General features: G+C 39.6%; 1 protein-coding gene across 4 annotated transcripts in view; it reads right to left on the bottom strand.

The window, feature by feature from the left end:
- The window catches only part of TGFBR2 (transforming growth factor beta receptor 2), an 87,396-nt gene that overhangs the window by 54,446 nt on the left and 15,967 nt on the right, over nucleotides 1-16,983 (bottom strand). For 2 of the 4 annotated variants that reach the window (XM_516343.8, XM_054680490.2), the window contains exon 2: nucleotides 16,312-16,386. The exons of the other annotated variants lie outside the window; for them this stretch is intronic. In XM_516343.8, coding sequence (XP_516343.2) covers nucleotides 16,312-16,386 — 75 coding nt within the window. The remainder of the gene's footprint in view (nucleotides 1-16,311; nucleotides 16,387-16,983) is intronic. 4 annotated transcript variants of the gene reach the window in all.

Genomic DNA, 16,983 nt, shown 5'->3' with positions numbered 1-16,983 from the left:
AATTAAATAACATCTCAAAGAATAATCCATGGAAACTGGTGGATAGAATTTACTGTTTTAGAGGACTGCTTCTCAAATATTAATACACAAGTACTTTGGGAATATTTTTAACCTGCAGGTGTAGCACAGTGGTATTGTGGGGGCTGGCAAGTCTGAAATTTATAGGGCAGACTGGCAGCCTGGGAACTCAGGCAGAAATCAATGCTGCAGTTTTGAGGCAGTATTTTTTCTCTCGGAAACCTCAGCTTTTGCTCTTAAGGCTGTTCAGTTGATTGGATGAGGCCCACTCACATTATAGAGAGTGATTTCTTTTACTTAAAGTCAAATGATTTTAGCTGTTAATCACATCTACAACATACCTTCACAGCAACAATGAGATTAGTGGGTACCAGAACCTAGCCAAGTTACACACGAAACTGACCTTACAGATAGGAAGGGAGCTGCTGCCCTGGGTGATGCCAGCCCACTATATGTTGAGTGGGAAGGCTGTGGAGAACCCAGTTTTTAATAACTGTTTCCCTTTCTCCAGTCATTTTGGAGTTAGTGAAATTAAATACCTATTCTTCACCTTTTTACAGGCATTTCTCATCTTCCAGTTCTTTCCATATGCTTTTCTCTTGAGCCTGACCTCTTAAATGATTGCAAACCCAGAGGCCCTGATCACCATATGGGCCCAGAATTGAAAGACATGTTCTCTGAAAGGAGGTTTTTAATTGCCTGCAGCATTTCTGAGTCAGATACTGAGGCAGCCATCTGGCAGAAAGCCGCTGTGGCCTGTGATGCTGGCAACAGCAGCTCCGACCCTTGAGACAAGGTGGGACAAGGCTATTGGCTAGTCACACACTTCCTCCCACCCAGAACAAAGAAGAAAGTCAAGCAATCTGAGAGGATTCCCTGTATAATTCTTCAGGAAAGACATCCCCAAGCCAATCAGATACCTTGGCCAATTACTACAACCAACCAACCAAACAACCAAACACCTTGTGATTAAACCAAAGATAGGAACGTTTTAGGAATATTTCTTTTTTGCTGAAAATCTATTGCACACTCTAATTGGAACTTCTAATACAATACCTTCTTTTTAGTTTTTAAAAATGTGTTTGAACCCTAATGCTTTATCTAATTATACCTTGAGAGAAGAGAGGTATCGGGCTTTCCTTCAACTGACACTCCACATGGTCTCTGGGGTACCAAGGTCAATACTAGAGAAACCATCATTTAGCTAACAGGGAGACTATGGCGTGTGCAGGAAGAAAACAGAGACAAGTGACCTGAAGGCATCAATTCTCCTTCTTATGCAAATATTTTTGTAGTAATAATACTTTAAAACCTTTCAGAGATGACAAAGTGAATACTCTAAAATCTCTGTGAAATGACAATGCCTTATAATTCTTGCTTTTAAATAGTAAGTATTCTACAAGTGCCAGAAGAATTAATGCCATTTAAAATCATTATCAATGCTTATTGGAAACAAATAACAAATCATATGAGTTCTCTATATTGTGTTAAAAAAACGCTACTTTAAATATTACTTCCTGATCATGTCACCAGAGAATAAGCTCTAAAAGCGAAGCATGTCAACCTCATTGCTAACAAGAGAAATGCAGATTAAAAATGCATACCATATTTCACCTAACTCATTTTGAAAAAGATCAATAAGTCAGATAACACAGTGAGCTGGGTAAAGTATGGGGAAACAAACATTCTCATAATGCTGTGTTGTAAACAGGTATAACATCTCAGGAGTACATGTTATTGATATCAATCAACACTGCAAACGCAAGTAGCCTTTTGCCTAGCACTTTCACTTCTAAAAATTTATGATATTCATTGATAAATTCGCTGCAGTGTTGTTTGTAAGGACAAACAGGTTTTTTTTTTTTAACCACTCATCAAGAGAAGACTAGTAAAATAAATTAGACAAATCCAAACAAGGAATACAACGCAATGACTAAAAAGCAGGGGGCAGCTCCATGTGGCTATCTTTATAAGTGTTGAAGCCCAGGCTATAGCATTCAAGAAAATAAGCAAGGTAGAGACCAATGTATAGAGTTACTTGGGCTGGGTGTCTTCTATTGCCCTTAGAGATCAGTTCTCCACCCTTGGTCACCAGACTGTCTGCCCCAGGAGGCTCATCTTTACGGACTACATCAACCGGCTCTCTTGCCCTCAAGCTTCCATTAAGTTTGGCCAATGGGGTGACCCAGCGGTATCTAAGGGAAGCAATGAGGAGCACATTGAAGATATCTGTGTTCTGGCTCCCTCTGTGGAATCTTTTCCAGCTGGCCAAGTCCCTCATTTGGAGGTCACAGGTTCTCTTGAGGAGGTCATTTCCCAGATTTACTTCTTCCCTCTCCTTGCCCCTTTGGGCCTAGCAAGTCAATGTAGCAATTACTAGTCCTAAGTATCTGCACTATGGTTTCTCCCATTTTGTGGTGGTTTCCCTTGACTCTATCCATATCTTTGTAAGTACTTCTTTTACTAAACTCTCCTTAAATCTCCCTAATTTGAGGGTGCCATCTGCTTGCAACTGGAACCCTGGTTGACACACCACCATTTCTGTTTTGTTGTTATTGCTTTTATTGCTTTTTTTTTTTTTTTTTTTTTTGAGACAGAGTCTTGCTCTGCCACCCAGGCTGGAGTGCAGTGGCGTGATCTCGGCTCACTATAAGCTCTGCCTCCCGGGTTCATGCCCTTCTCCTGCCTCAGCCTCCCGAGCAGCTGGGACTACAGGCGCCCAACACCACGCCTGGCTAATTTTTTGTATTTTTAGTAGAGATGGGGTTTCACCGTGTTAGCCAGGATGGTCTCGATCTCCTGACCTCGTGATCTGCCCACCTTGGCCTCCCAAAGTGCTGGGATTACAGGCTTGAGCCACCGTGCCCGGCCTGTTACTGCTTTTTAAAGGGAATACACACACACACACACACACACACACACGTGCACACACACGCATGCTTATATATGTAGACTGTCTCTGGGAGTAGATGCAAGAACATGAGAATCAAACATTATTTGGCCCTGTAAAAGGAAAATAAATAGATAGAAAACTGAGGTTGAGAAGCAACTTTTTATTTCACACCCTTCTGTTACTTTTGAATTTTCTATTATTTTTCTGTGCTTAAAAAATGTTTTCATTAAAAATGAGCAAATGCAAGGCAGATTCTGTCATGGCAGATGCATGCAGCTTTCATTCAAGTGACAGCCCCACATAGCCTCTGGGCACCAGGATCAGAAGTGGAGAAACAATACCTAATAGGGAGACCACCATGTGGGCAGAAAATAAAGAGATAAGCTCAAAAGCATCAATTTTCCTTTTCATGCACATGTTTTTGTAATACTAATATTGTTTTTAAAACCTTTCAAGAATGACATAATCAATACTCTAAAATCTCTTAGAGCAGGAAATAATTCTAGTAAAATACCTAGTACAGGCCGGGTGCGGTGGCTCACACCTGTAATCCCAGCACTATACACACACACACACACACAACAATTAAGGATATCAAATGTCTGGGATACTCTCCACACAACAAGAGATCTAAAACAAACACCAGGTTGGTCCCTACCCTCCTGTGGCTTATATTCTAGTTTGAGAGGCAACATTAACAACTGCAACCTCATGTGAGTCAGTTACTTGCCTTTAAATGCAAACATGAGGTCAGAAATGGAGACAGAGCTGATACGGGAAGTGTGTGTGTGAGTGTGTGTGTTTATGCATTTTATGTGTGTGATTTCCCCATTTGGACTTGTTCAACTGAGGGAATTTAGCTTTGTAGGTTTGAGTTTCACTAGCATTTTGGCTCATGAATTTAGTAGTTTGCTATGATTGCTTTAAGAAAACTGCATAAACATAAATTTGAATTTACCAAACAAATTAAGGGATTAAGGAATGATTACTTGTGTCTCAAAGGAGTTCATCCAATGAGGTACTTTAAATTGAAATCTTGGCTGTACCTTTAAACTCAAATTTTTTTAAATGTAATTTACAAGGAAGTTTTTTTAGTCTTCTACGGAATGAAACAAGCTGTAGCTGAACGGAAAAATAGTTGGCTTTCTCCAGTGACAAACATAAAATAACTGAGCTGGAATTTCAATTGCATCCTTCCTATTTAACACTTACCAGCCCCAGTGACCCCAAATAAATCCTAAAAATGCATACTTGGTTTTCTTGCTTTCTTGTATCATTGAAGAATGAAGTACAATTTGAGTCACCCCAACGCTTGCTGAATTTTCATTTATTTTTCTGTTTTTTGTTTGTTTTTGTTTTTAGTGGCAGGGGACCTCTCTGAGATACAGGCCACATAACAGGAGACAAAACCTAAACATTTAAAATGACTCTGGCAGGTGGAAATATCTACACATTGTTGCCAAAGGCAGTATTTCAGAATTCTAGCACTTGTGCCATATTCAAAAAGCTGAAACAATTGTAACTTTCTCAATCATGCTCTTTCAGCTCTAATAGGACCCAGTGAATAAAACAAATTTCTGAAAGCTGGGGAGAAGCAAGCAGTTTATAGTAAATACTGTCATCAATACATGAAATTCTTAAGTTTTTCATTGACAAAGCTCACTTTAACAGTGCCTTTATCTGGCAAAGACTGACTGCAGGGACTATGAGATGAGTCAAAAACCAGAATGTAGGGTTTGGGGCTGAGAAAAAGAGGAAGCCAGTTGAAAAAGTTAAGCCATATAAATGCAAATGGTATATTAGATCAAGTGGAAGAGTAGAATGGAGCACTATTTCATGAACTGTCAAAATAATAACTTTATGCCTCTGCTGAGAAGTGCTTTAAAGTTGGTACTTTACCTAAAGTGATAGCAACTGAGAAAACAATTCTCCCTCAGTTGACAGGACTTGGAGTGCTGTAGCAACAAGGAAATAATTTATTATTGAAAATAAAAGATGATTAAATAACTCTCTTGGTGATAGTCAAAACAACATTGGTAAATGGCACAGACTGATAGAGGCAAGATAATGATACACGACTGATGGAGTTTTACAACATTCCAATTCAACTAAAGTAATTTGTTACTTACCAGCAAAATTAGTTAACCTAAACGAAAATGTGCTGCTTTCTGAGAGCCCTCATATTTAAACCCTTGAGGGAAGGGAGACAGGATAAGACATGGTCCTTTCCTCAAGATCTTTAAGTTCTTCTAGGGAATTTTAAAAAATGCACGAAATGATTTTCATCAAAAGAGCTTTGGAAATAAGGAAGGTCTAAATGAAGATGTGCTTTTTAATTAAGTTATTCATTTAGGATTTAAACAATTCTTTATCTCAAAGTACTGAGGCAGCTTAATGGAAAATGCAGAAACTAACACAAAATCTGGTAAGAACAGATTTTTAAAAGATAGTGACTATTAGAGAATCTGAAAAATCAGCCCCTGAAATGAGCCATTTGCCTCAACTAAGCATGGGATTTGGTCCGAATATCAATGTTCTGTGAGAGCAGAATTTTCACTGATAAATTTCTCCGTGGAGGCTTTTGCTTCAGTTTTTCAAAATATGCTGCGGGGTTCTTGTGCATGCCTGGTACCTGAAAGGTTTTTCAATTACAGTTTTATTAAACATGTGAAAATATTGGTCAAAACAGATGATTTCCATATTTTCTCTGGAAAAAGGCCAGAGTACTACCATATTTGGGAAAGGCATCCCTTTAAAAAGTAATATAACGAGGTCCAAGGCGCTTGGTTTCTAACAACCAAATAACTTGGGCACAGACTGAGAAGCTAAAGCAGAAATTGCTACAGTGGGTACAAGAGCTGGATACAGAGCACAGATGTGTTCTGTTTGGCCTGAACTCTTTTTTTAAAATATAAACCAAGTTTTAAAATTCAGAGATTTCACATGCAAAGCTGGTTTTCTAATTCCACTTAAAGAAATAAAAAAGACTTGGAAACAGTGGGCCCACACCATCCCAAGACAACAGTCAGCTGACTGTGAGCTGAGATGCTCCTCTTGAGAAAGTCTCTGTGTCCTCAAATTTGCCTCCTCCCTGACACTCCTTCATGTCACCTACTCCCCTGCCAGGCCCCTGTGGCCACCTGAATGTTTACAATTAATGATTATTTCACCTGCCCATTCAATTCTCTCTTCTAATATTAGGGTTTAACTAGAATGCAAAAAGTCATGATTTAACTCTCTAATATGAATATTTTTAACATGCATGTAATTCTCTAATGTGGATAATCACATTTCAGTTCAAGGCCAGAGGACATCTACTTTAGAAATCAGATCTATGTGATATTAATAATTATTATTACCATGATCATGATTTATCGAATGCAGACCAAATGCTTAGTCCAGTATTAAGTACTGTGATGATTATTTCATTTACTTATCATAACCACCATGCAATTTTGTCATTAACATTTTATAGATGGAGAAATTAAGGGTCAAAGAGATGAAATAACTTATCATATCATATCAATGAGAGAAAGCAAATAAAAGACAAAGCCAATGGTGACACATAAGCCCTCATCCTGATACTCCACAATGAAATAGATATTCCATCAAAAAGTTTAAGAGTAGAACTTTACACATTCCAGTACAAGGCAAAGACACAGGTGTGACTACTAGGAGTTGAAGAAAGTATACAAGGGGTGGGGAAGCAGTAAGTTTCTTAGACAAAAGCTTTGGTTCTTTGTAATTACTTCACTTATTTTAGGAGACATATATAATAAGGTCAGCTTGGTGAAGCCCAAGAGTTTTAAGGTAAAAACTTGAGTGTGAATTCAGGCTCTTACATGTATTAGCTGTGGGCCACTTAACTTCTTGAAATCTCCATTTCCTGATTTATGAAATGGCCCCATGTAGGATCATGATGAAGAGCAAACATGCTTGAAGTACATGTGAAAATCCTCTAGACAGTAAAAAATGCCACACAAGCATTCACTTGTTAGAAAGGTAACATTCCATGCAATGCTCTCTCACACCAAAGAAAATTGCAGGAAACAAACGACAAGATAAGTATGAGTTTGGTAAATCTATTCCTACTCATCAATAGAATGTAGCAGTTTGATGACTTCTAAAAAACCTTTCAGGAAATTTGAATGAATAGACAAATTGAAATATAATAATTTTTTGTTACCACTGTGCCCTGATGCTTTCAAATATACAATGGAATCAATCACCGTTACAATAAAGTTGCCAAGAGTGTTTAGGATCTAGAACCAAATAATCTGGTTTTGAAATATTGTTCATAACCAGCATAGGTCTGGCAAATAGGCAGTAACTTGAGAATCCAGTTCAATTTTCAAATCCTCTGCTGACTCCTACACATTTATCAGGCGAGAGCTGATCTACTTTGGCTTTGAGACACTTAGTGTGTTATTTCGCAACATGCTAATAAAATTAGTAAGTTTGACATGCAGAGATGGGAAGGCAATGATGTGTCTTAAGATTGTGGAATTGTAAAATATTGAAATAAAATCATGTTTGGCTTACTTTTCAAGGAAATAAAACTGCTGTACTTTCATTCACAGCTGATGAAAGAATTACAGAAGAATATGGGCAACAACAATTGTATTAGATTTTTAAGTACCTAGTTAAAAAGTGTTCTGGGCCATCCAGATATATGGAAAGCAATATTCCTTAATCTTCTCTCCTGGAGCTCATTTGCTCACGTAAAAGTTAATTATAAAACATTGCTATATGACTTCTACTGGAGGAGAATTCACCATGCTGGGAATGGCAGCAGGTTGCAGTGGAGAAGGCTCTGAATCGACCATGAGGGGGCTTTGAGTTCAAGGGCAATTACCCAACCACTCTCTGTGCCTGTTCTCCAACCAGTCAAACAAATGGGTTGGACATGATGAACTTAAAGGTCCCTTTCATTTTGAAAAATGACACAAAAAGGACAGAAAGACACATTCAGATTCACTTTGGTTTCTAAGATAACACCAAACACTTTGAAACTTCCCCCTTCATGTTTTTCAAGCAGAGGAAGTAAAAAAAAAAAAGAAAGAAAGAAATAAGTTTCAAGCATTGTTAAGGCTTCTAGAAAGGACAACAAAGGGCAGGAAATTTGAAACAAAATCTGAGAATCTGCCCTTAAACTGGGCAATTTTGCTTGTTTTCTCACAGTGCAGTTAGATGAAAAAGTGTAAGGTTGATCTTCGCCTTTCCTGGGCATTACTCATTGCTGTCATGACCTTGATGCTATTTGCAGTAAACAGCATAAAGGTCTCTCTTGTGGTGAGTAGCTGCAACTTTTCTGATGCTACCTCCTGTGATTAAAATACCTACTCCCGGCCCGGCACGGTGGCTCACGCCTGTAATCCCAGCACTCTGGTAGGCCGAGGTGGGTGAATCACGAGGTCAAGAAATCAAGACCATCCTGGCCAATATGGTGAAACCCCGTCTCTACTAAAAATACAAAAATTAGCTAGGGCATGATGGTGCGTGCCTGTAGTCCCAGCTACTTAGGAGGCTGAGGCAGGAGAATCGCTTGAACCCAGGAGACAGAGGTTGCAGATGGCCAAGATTGTGCCACTACATTCCAGCCTTACGACAGAGCAAGACTCTGTATTTAAAAAAAAAAGAAAAAAAAGGCTACTCCCTTCCAAGTCCTACCAATCCCACTAAGGTTGGTAACTTAGTCTGTTTGGCTGCCATACAAAATATGTGAGACTGGGTGATTTATAAAGGACAGAAATTTTTCACAGTTCTAGAGGCTGACAAGTCCAAAATCAAGGCACTGGCAGTTCTGATGTCTCGTAAGAGCCCCCTTTCCTGCTTCCAAGATGGCGCCTTGTTGCTGTGTCCTCTAGAGAGGACCAGTACTGTGTCATCACATAGCAGAAAATGGAAGGGCAAAAGGACCCAGGCTGGTTACCTCCAGCCCTTTTATGTGGGACTAATCCACTCATGACTTAATCACTTCCCCCAAATCTCCGTCTCTTGATACCACCACAATGGGGATTAAGTTTCAACATAAATTTTGGAGGGGAGACATCAGCCACAGTAGTTGGTGAGAAAAAAGGACAGTATTTACATAATGACAGTTGTCAATGGGCTGTGGAAAAGTCAAGATAGATTCCAGCAGTGATTTTAAGATGGAAAATGAGAACCATGCACACAGTCTTCAAGGTGCAATCTTCCAACATAGTTCTGGAACACAGCTGGCTCCTTCCATCCATGGGGAATGACCACATTTGTGTGCTGAAATAACATTTAGTACTAGAGATAAAACTGGAATAAGTGATCTAAACTTTGAAATGTTTTGAATGACCTTTGGCTACAAAGTCAAATTATAATGCTTTCTATTTCTTAAGACAACTCTTTATGGAAGTTCTAGTATGTACCTAACTTTGGCACCTTAAATTTGCCCCACACTGAATCTTATCTACTAAACCTATCTCATTCTGGGGTGAGAACCCAGATGTGTAAAATCGTATGGCCAGAGGTGACTGAGAAGTGCATTTTGACTATGTTTCATAGTCTTTTATCCATCTTAGCATAATCTTTTTACCAACACCAGTGGAGTTGTGAACTGGCTCAATTTCTTGTGATGTCCAGTGTAAAAATGTATGCCTATAAATGTAACTCTTAGAAAGAGAAGCAAAAATGAGAAACCATGGGGGAGGAGGGGAGGAAATGACAAGCACAGTCTGTTTTTAGGACACTGTACTTGCTGTTCCCTCCAACTAGAATGCGCTTAACCCAGAGATCTGCCTTCTTCATCCCGATTTCATACCAATTACTGCTCAAATATCACATTATCGAAGATGCCATTCTTGACAACCGCTTCTAAAATTACAAGCATCTACCATTGTTCTCAGACCCTCGCGCTGTACTTATCTGCTGACATGTTGATAGAATCTTGTTTATTAGCTTGTACACATGGACTTTAATTCACTCTGTATTCCCCAAATCTCAAACATTGGCTGGCACACGGTGGTTGGTACTCTATAAACACTTGGTGATAGCTTTCCTATCCCTAAGTCCTCCAAAGCCAAGTTTCATACCTCATCCTTAAGTTCCAAAGGAAACCTTATCTGCAGAAAATTCATGCATATTTGCTATTGCTGGATAAAGAATAAGGATATAGTCACAGAGAAAAAAGGACATGTTGAGGCCAGGTATGGAGGGTATAAACAGTTGGTGAAGAGTTTTAAGCTCAAGGCCTAGCCTGTCTAACTTAGCAATAAAAGGAAGTCAGTTCTGAAGTCAAAGAGAGTTCTTCTTTCCCCACTGGGAGGAGCTGGTTCATGAAAGTGGAGGGCCAGAGCCAAGAGAACTCTCCCAAGACACATTGTTCAAAAGTCAAGGGCATAATCTAGAGCTACACAGTAGCCATGAGGACACATGGATTTATAAATTTAAATTAACTAAAGTTAAATGAAATCATACATTCAGTTCCAAGTCAGACCAGCCATTTTCAAGTGCTTAATAGCCACATGTGGCCAGGAATAGACAGGATGCTTACATCATTGCAGAAAGTCCTATAGGACAACACTAATCTAAAGAAATTCAAAAGGACCTGCGTTCCTCGGCTTCCGAGGAGATCTGAAAACGAAGGCCCAGAGGGAAATGGAAGGAGAAGCAGGGCAGAGCTTGAAAAGTAATCGCATTGGAAAGGGCCCTGACTGCTGGCTTGGATGCCTTGTGTAATTAAAGTTCTATCCCAACTTCTTAAGGAATGAGTCTGGTATTAAATGACTGGCTGTCTGTAGTGTCACTGCTGAGGTAGGGAGAGAAGACAATTAGGGACAAGGAGTAGTGTTCCATGGAAAACACGTTAGCTATGAGTGGCAGCAGCAAAAGGTCTCAGAAGTGAGAGAAATGGACCCAACTAGGTTTGCAACAAGCTGAAACCTGTAAAGGCTCATGTCAGCTGGCACAACCTCTCAAAATGCAAATCCCTGAGCCCAAGATAAAAGTAAGGCTCGTCTGACTCCTAAGGTATCAAGTAATTCTTATTAAGCCCCATTTCAATGACTGAAACCTAATGCAGAGCCCAGGCACACAGATTAAGTTTCCAGTCAAAGCCCACACAAGCCTAAAGAAAGGAAATTAACATTTTAGAAAAAAAAAAAAAAACCACAGGCTTTTTCAAAGGCTTTTTTTTTTTTTTTTTTTTGGAGGGTTTAAGTCACAGCATGCCAAATAAAGGTGAGTTTTTAGGAGAATACAGCACAGAGGTGACCAAGGTGGGTGAAATTTATTCACAGGGGAAAATCCAAATGCCTTCAGGGAAACCACTTTTGCAGGGTTCTTCTGATAAATACTGAACCCAATTAAAAGCATCCCTTCAGGGCAAGTTTTCTCCTAGGAGATTTCTACCGGCCGCTTTAACTTCCCTTTCCCCAGAATTTCCAGGAGAAGTTTGTAACGGTTTATAATCCCTACCACTCCATGCTCATAGACTTTAAGCATATTTTTCTCCCACAAGGCAGTACTATTTTTATAATCCTTTTAAGATTAAAACTAAAAACACAGATGATAAAAAAAAAAAAAAAGGCCTGGCTGCATCCTCCTACAATAAAGTATTATAATTACAGTGCACTACTGAGGAGTATTTCCACAAACATTAGACTATCTGGTTTCCAGGACAAAGAAACAGCCTATAATTCCAAAGCACAGGAATGGAAAGGTACAAGTAATTTAATCTGTCCCACTGTGATTACAGGTGCTAAGAAATTACCTGAACGTACCTCTTTGGGACTTGAGAAGAATGGGGACTTTAATGATGCTCCATAACTGCCCTATTCATTATGATACCCAAGAGCCACCTGTGGCTATTTAAATTCAAGTTAACTGAAATAAAAATATATCTATATTTGAAATTTACTTCCTTATTTGCACCTGCCACATTTCAAGCCACATGTATCATCTAAGATGGTCTTAGACCCACTGTTCAATAGAACTTCCTGCAAAGGTGAAAATATCTTATACCTGTACTGTCCTTAAACCTTAACACAGCCCAGGTATAAGATATTTTCATCTCTGCAGAAAGTTCTACTGAACAGTGGATCTAAGACCATCTTAGAGAGATAATTACATAATTTTTCCCAATTTCATAATAGAGATTATAAAGTAACAGCCTCCAAAATACAGGGTTTTTAGGCTACTGGCTACCTTCTACACTCAGGTGAACTTTTTGTAGTGGTTTACACATGTGTACCAATTGCCCTCATCTCCCCAGTTTCAAGTACATTAAAATGGCATTAGATGTAATAAAATGCATGCCACTGAGACTCAGCTCAATTGAAACTTGAGTTTCTTCAGAATTCCAAACGATGGTGCATCTCTTTCTGAAACCTGAAGTGGGGACTTGTCAGGAAAATGTCTATGAGTGAGGCCTAGGAAAAAGAAGGCATTTTCCGAAATTAATAAATTTATTTCCTTGTTTTTTGTCACACCTTATTCCAGAGGTGTCCCTAGGCTACTGCGTGCGGAACGAGCTCTGGACAGAACCTAATGATAAATTGGGGGATACTGAAAGTCCTGGCACTCTAAGGAGCTTCCCCACACATCTTTAGATTTTATTTCCCATATGGGAAAAAAAGAAAGGGATTTCCTATCTTCCCATCACAAACTCCTGGCTTTGCAGTGGTTTTATTGCGTCATTCCCCTACTTACAATCTGCCAGTGACTCAGAGAATTTAGCCCAAACTGGCACTTAAGGCTCCCATAATCTGATTACCTTTCTGCTGAATAACTCCTTTTATCAGAAACCCTTTGACCTGATAATTGCTGGCTTTCCTACCACCAAAATTTCTACCTCCCTACCAGATCTATCAGGTGGATTTTAAGGTCAAGAAGAGCATCCCCAAGGCAGCCTGCCCAGCCCCTGGAAGGAGTTCGGTGCCTTCACTGTTGGCTGTGAGGTTTACGTGATGGAGGGAAGAGACTCCAAGAATGGTGTCTGAAAGGATGCCTGGTGTCTGATGCTGCCCCTCGGCAGTGGTCCAAGGTGGTTCAAATACTGCCTGCTTTGGCCATGGCTGACAGAGCTGAAGAACTGCCTCTACATGGTGGGTGGACACACACCCCAGGCAGCCACTAGCCGGCTTCCCTCTGTTTCCTTGAAGGAAGTGGAGTAGCATGGCCCTGGGGCTAACAAGTGAACAACAGTGCCTGCCTTAAATCATACCCAGCCTTTCAGACCCAGGTCAAGTGTTTTCTCTTTTGGAAAATCATCCATTCCCCCCACTACCAGCCCCACCAAGAGTGCTCTGCCTCCTCCGGTTTTGGTTTTTAACCATCTTTACTGTGAGGTATCCTTTTAGATAGGCCTGTATTTGCTCTGTTCTGCAGATGAGTTTCCAAAACCTTCTAAAACCTTGCTCATATTTGTTATGCTGGATTTAAAGTCAACAGATGGGAGTTTTGAACCCAGTAAATGGCATTTCTTTGCTGTGGGAAATCAAGTACTTTGACCTCTCTGGTGAAATTCTTCATTTGTAACCTCACTGGGTTAGGCTAGATTAGTGTTTCTCAACATGGTTCCACATCGGAATCATCTGGGGATCTTTTAAAACAATAATGATGCCAAAGTCCTACCCCAGGGCAATGAGTCAGAACTTCTAGGTGCTTGGCTCAGGCTTTGGAATTCTTTTAGAAGTTCGCAGGTGATCCTAACGTGCAGCCAGGGTTAGAAAAATAAACTGAGTTCAGGAAGGGACTTATCCTACATGGACTGGAGAACTCAATAGGAAAAAATGTAGTAGTTAGAGATGGGGCATGGTAGTACTGGACAGAGGCAGTCAGGCCCATAGGTGATGCTTCTCATCTTTGCCTTGAGCTGTAACTAGAAAAACTGCAAACTGCATTATAACCAGAACATTATTATATACGTATACATGTACAATCAAGCCCAACCCAATTAATTTTCTCATATGACTCAAACTCTAGTACCATTTGGAGATGAGGCAGGAATCATAAACATAATTGGCTGCAGGGCATTTAGTTGCCATTGTATAAATTCTTCCTGAAAAATAATTTTAGATTAATTTTTAAGTGTGGATTTTACAATTTCCTATCTTTTTAAAGGGTGGGAATCCTTTGCCAATTCCCAAGAGGACAATAAGCTTAAAGGAAGATAATGTCTGAAAGATCTGAGGACCAAGTTTCCTGAGAAAGCTGTATTTCTAAAGTTTTGACCCTACAAGGCAACATTAAAAGTAAGTTCAAGGAAACAAATGTGAGAAAGCATATCTCCCTTTAGATAACCTAGCAAAGAAGTTAAGAAGGGAAATAGTTCCTTAGATCAGAATTAACAGTTGTAGATAGCCTTCCCTTCAGAAAATTGCAATGCTAAACAGACATTACACAAGCAATATATCCCTGCAACTTAATTTCTCTTCCTAGGATCTTTAATATTTTTCTTTTTTTATTCCATTAAACAAATATATATTGAGCATCACCTATCCACCAGATCTGAAGAAACACTATTTTTAATATGTTCAAAATTTGAGTCTTTTCTTGATACAATAACATCTGCCTTAACAGGAATCAGTATGTAAAAATTACAGTTTTTAAAGAATTATATAAAAGGTATTATTCCAGAAGACTTGCTATGGAATCCCTTTTAAAAAGGGCGTTCAGAAAAAGGTAACACTGAAATTTATTACAGTTTGAAGAAAATCACTCCAATTATAAATCCATGAACCCAGTCATTGTTTAATGAAGCTCATCTTTGATGGAAAATCCCCACTGAGAACAAAGCATCACAATGATCCACACAGTCCTAATCAAGCCCACTGGAAAAATCACCCTGAAGAACACTGGTGGAAAACAGAAAGAAGCCCACACCACAGTGTGAGAGCTAATTTAATGTGTTCTTCAACAAAAATTAAATAAAACAACATGACTCAATTTTTCTTTTATGTTGCAAGGAAAATAACATTTATATAAAGCTAGTAGTAGAAAAGCAGAAGTATAGCTTAGCTTTCTATGATGGCAAGTGAAATAGTTTCTGCTAATCAAAGTGATTCTTTTTTTTTTTTTTCCTTTGAGACGGAGTCTTGCTCTGTCGCCAGGCTGGAGTGCAGTGGCACGATCTCGGCTCACTGCAACCTCCGCCTCCCAGGTTCAAGTGATTCCCTTGCCTCAGCCTCCCGAATAGCTGGGACTAGAGGCACGTGCCACCACGCCCAGTTAATTTTTGTATTTTTAGTAGAGACGGGGTTTCACCATGTTGGCGAGGATGGTCTCAATCTCTTAACCTCGTGATCTGCCCTCCTCGGCCTCCCAAAGATCCGGGATTACAGGTGTGAGCCACCGTGCCTGGCCATCAAAGTGATTCTTAGCCACTTTCTTTGAAAATGTCAGTCATACAGGTAGGCTCTGTTGCTCTTCAATGTATACCTTCTTTTATATAAAAGCAATTTGACTAAATATTAGATGTCTGTGTGAGTCGTGTTCTGCTACTCAAAACACTTCTTGTTCTGTTCTTCTCTATATTTTGTTTATTTGTTTGTTTTTTGAGATGGAATCTTGGTCTGTTGCCCAGGCTGGAGTGCAATGGCATGATCTCAGCTCACTGCAACCTCCACCTCCTGGGTTCAAGCGATTCTCCTGCCTCAGCCTCCCGAGTAGCTGTGATTACAGGCGCCCGCCACTATGCCCAGCTAATTTTTGCATTTTTTAGTAGAGATAGGGTTTCACCATGTTGGTCAGGCTGGTCTTGAACTCTTGACCTCAGGTGATCCACCCACCTTGGCCTCACAAAGTGCTGGGATTACAGGCATGAGCCACAGTGCCCAACCTCTTCTCTGTATGTTTATTCAGACATTCATGTTTAAGAATTTCTGAGAATGGAAGCCAAAGATAATAATACCTGACCTCTATGTCTATATGATGAAGAGAAGCGCACTTCCTATGTAAAGATGCCCATATTCCTGATTAGGTTAAGCAACTTGAAGTTCTAGTGAGGGGCAAAACTACAGGACTGCAGAAACTGGCATAGCCTTTTACACATGGCAGCATTTGTCTACTGATAATGGTGACACAACCTCCAAGAGGGCAGACCACACGGTGTATAAAAGAGAAGCTGTCCCCATAAGAAAAGGGGAAAAGTAAAATGACTCATTACATAGTTTGAAATCTCTTATGATGGGTGGACAAAACCCTCAAAGAAGAAATTCTCCAGTCTTAAATAGGGCTTTTAATGTTCGAGGCAAGAACAAGTCTCCTGATGAGTGCACTGTCATCGCCTCTTTAACAATTTAGCTATGAAAATATGAAAATACGAGGAGACTATAGATTTTTATCTTAGATTTACTTACAAATTAAGCAGTGAGGGAGCATGACTAAAAATAGAAAAATGATGAAAAGATTAATTAATGATACTTTACTATGTCTCAGTGGATGGGCAGTCCTATTACAGCTGGGGCAGATGATTTCATCTTTCTGGGCCTCCATTTCCACATCTGTAAAACAGGATAATTATATCCATCTCAGAGAGCTGTTTTTAAAATTACAGATGACATGAAACTGTTTTGAAAATAATGAAGCTTTCTATTACTGTGAGATTATTAAAAGATTATTATAACTAGACATGGTCAATATGTTTTCTTCAAAGTTATCAGACTAGACATTTTTCCCTCTGGTGATCTTTCACCCATGTGTCTCAATCATACTGAAATTATTCAAATCACTTCTTTTTTCTGTTTTCCTGGTACTAGTTTCTCTTTTTCTTTTTCTTTTTCCTTTCTCTTTTTTTTTTTTTTTTTTTTTTTGAGACAAAGTCTCGCTCTGTTGCCCAGGCTGGAGTGCAATGGTGCGATATCGGATCACTGCAACCACTGTCTCCTGGGTTCAAGTGATTCTCCTGGCTCAGCTTCCTGAGTAGCTGGGATTATAGGCATGTCCCACCACTCCTAGCTAATTTTTGTATTTTTAGTAAAGACAGGGTTTCACCATGTTGGTCAGGCTGGTCTCAAACTCCTGACCTTGTGATCCGCCTGCCTCGGCCTCCCAAAGTGCTGGGATTACAGGCCTGAGCCATTGCACTGGCTGGTACTAGT

This window comes from Pan troglodytes, chromosome 2 (genome assembly GCF_028858775.2).
Source record: "Pan troglodytes isolate AG18354 chromosome 2, NHGRI_mPanTro3-v2.0_pri, whole genome shotgun sequence".
Classification (NCBI taxonomy): domain Eukaryota; kingdom Metazoa; phylum Chordata; class Mammalia; order Primates; family Hominidae; genus Pan; species Pan troglodytes.
Note: the sequence above shows the minus strand (reverse complement) of the source record. Positions and strands in the feature narration are given on the sequence as shown.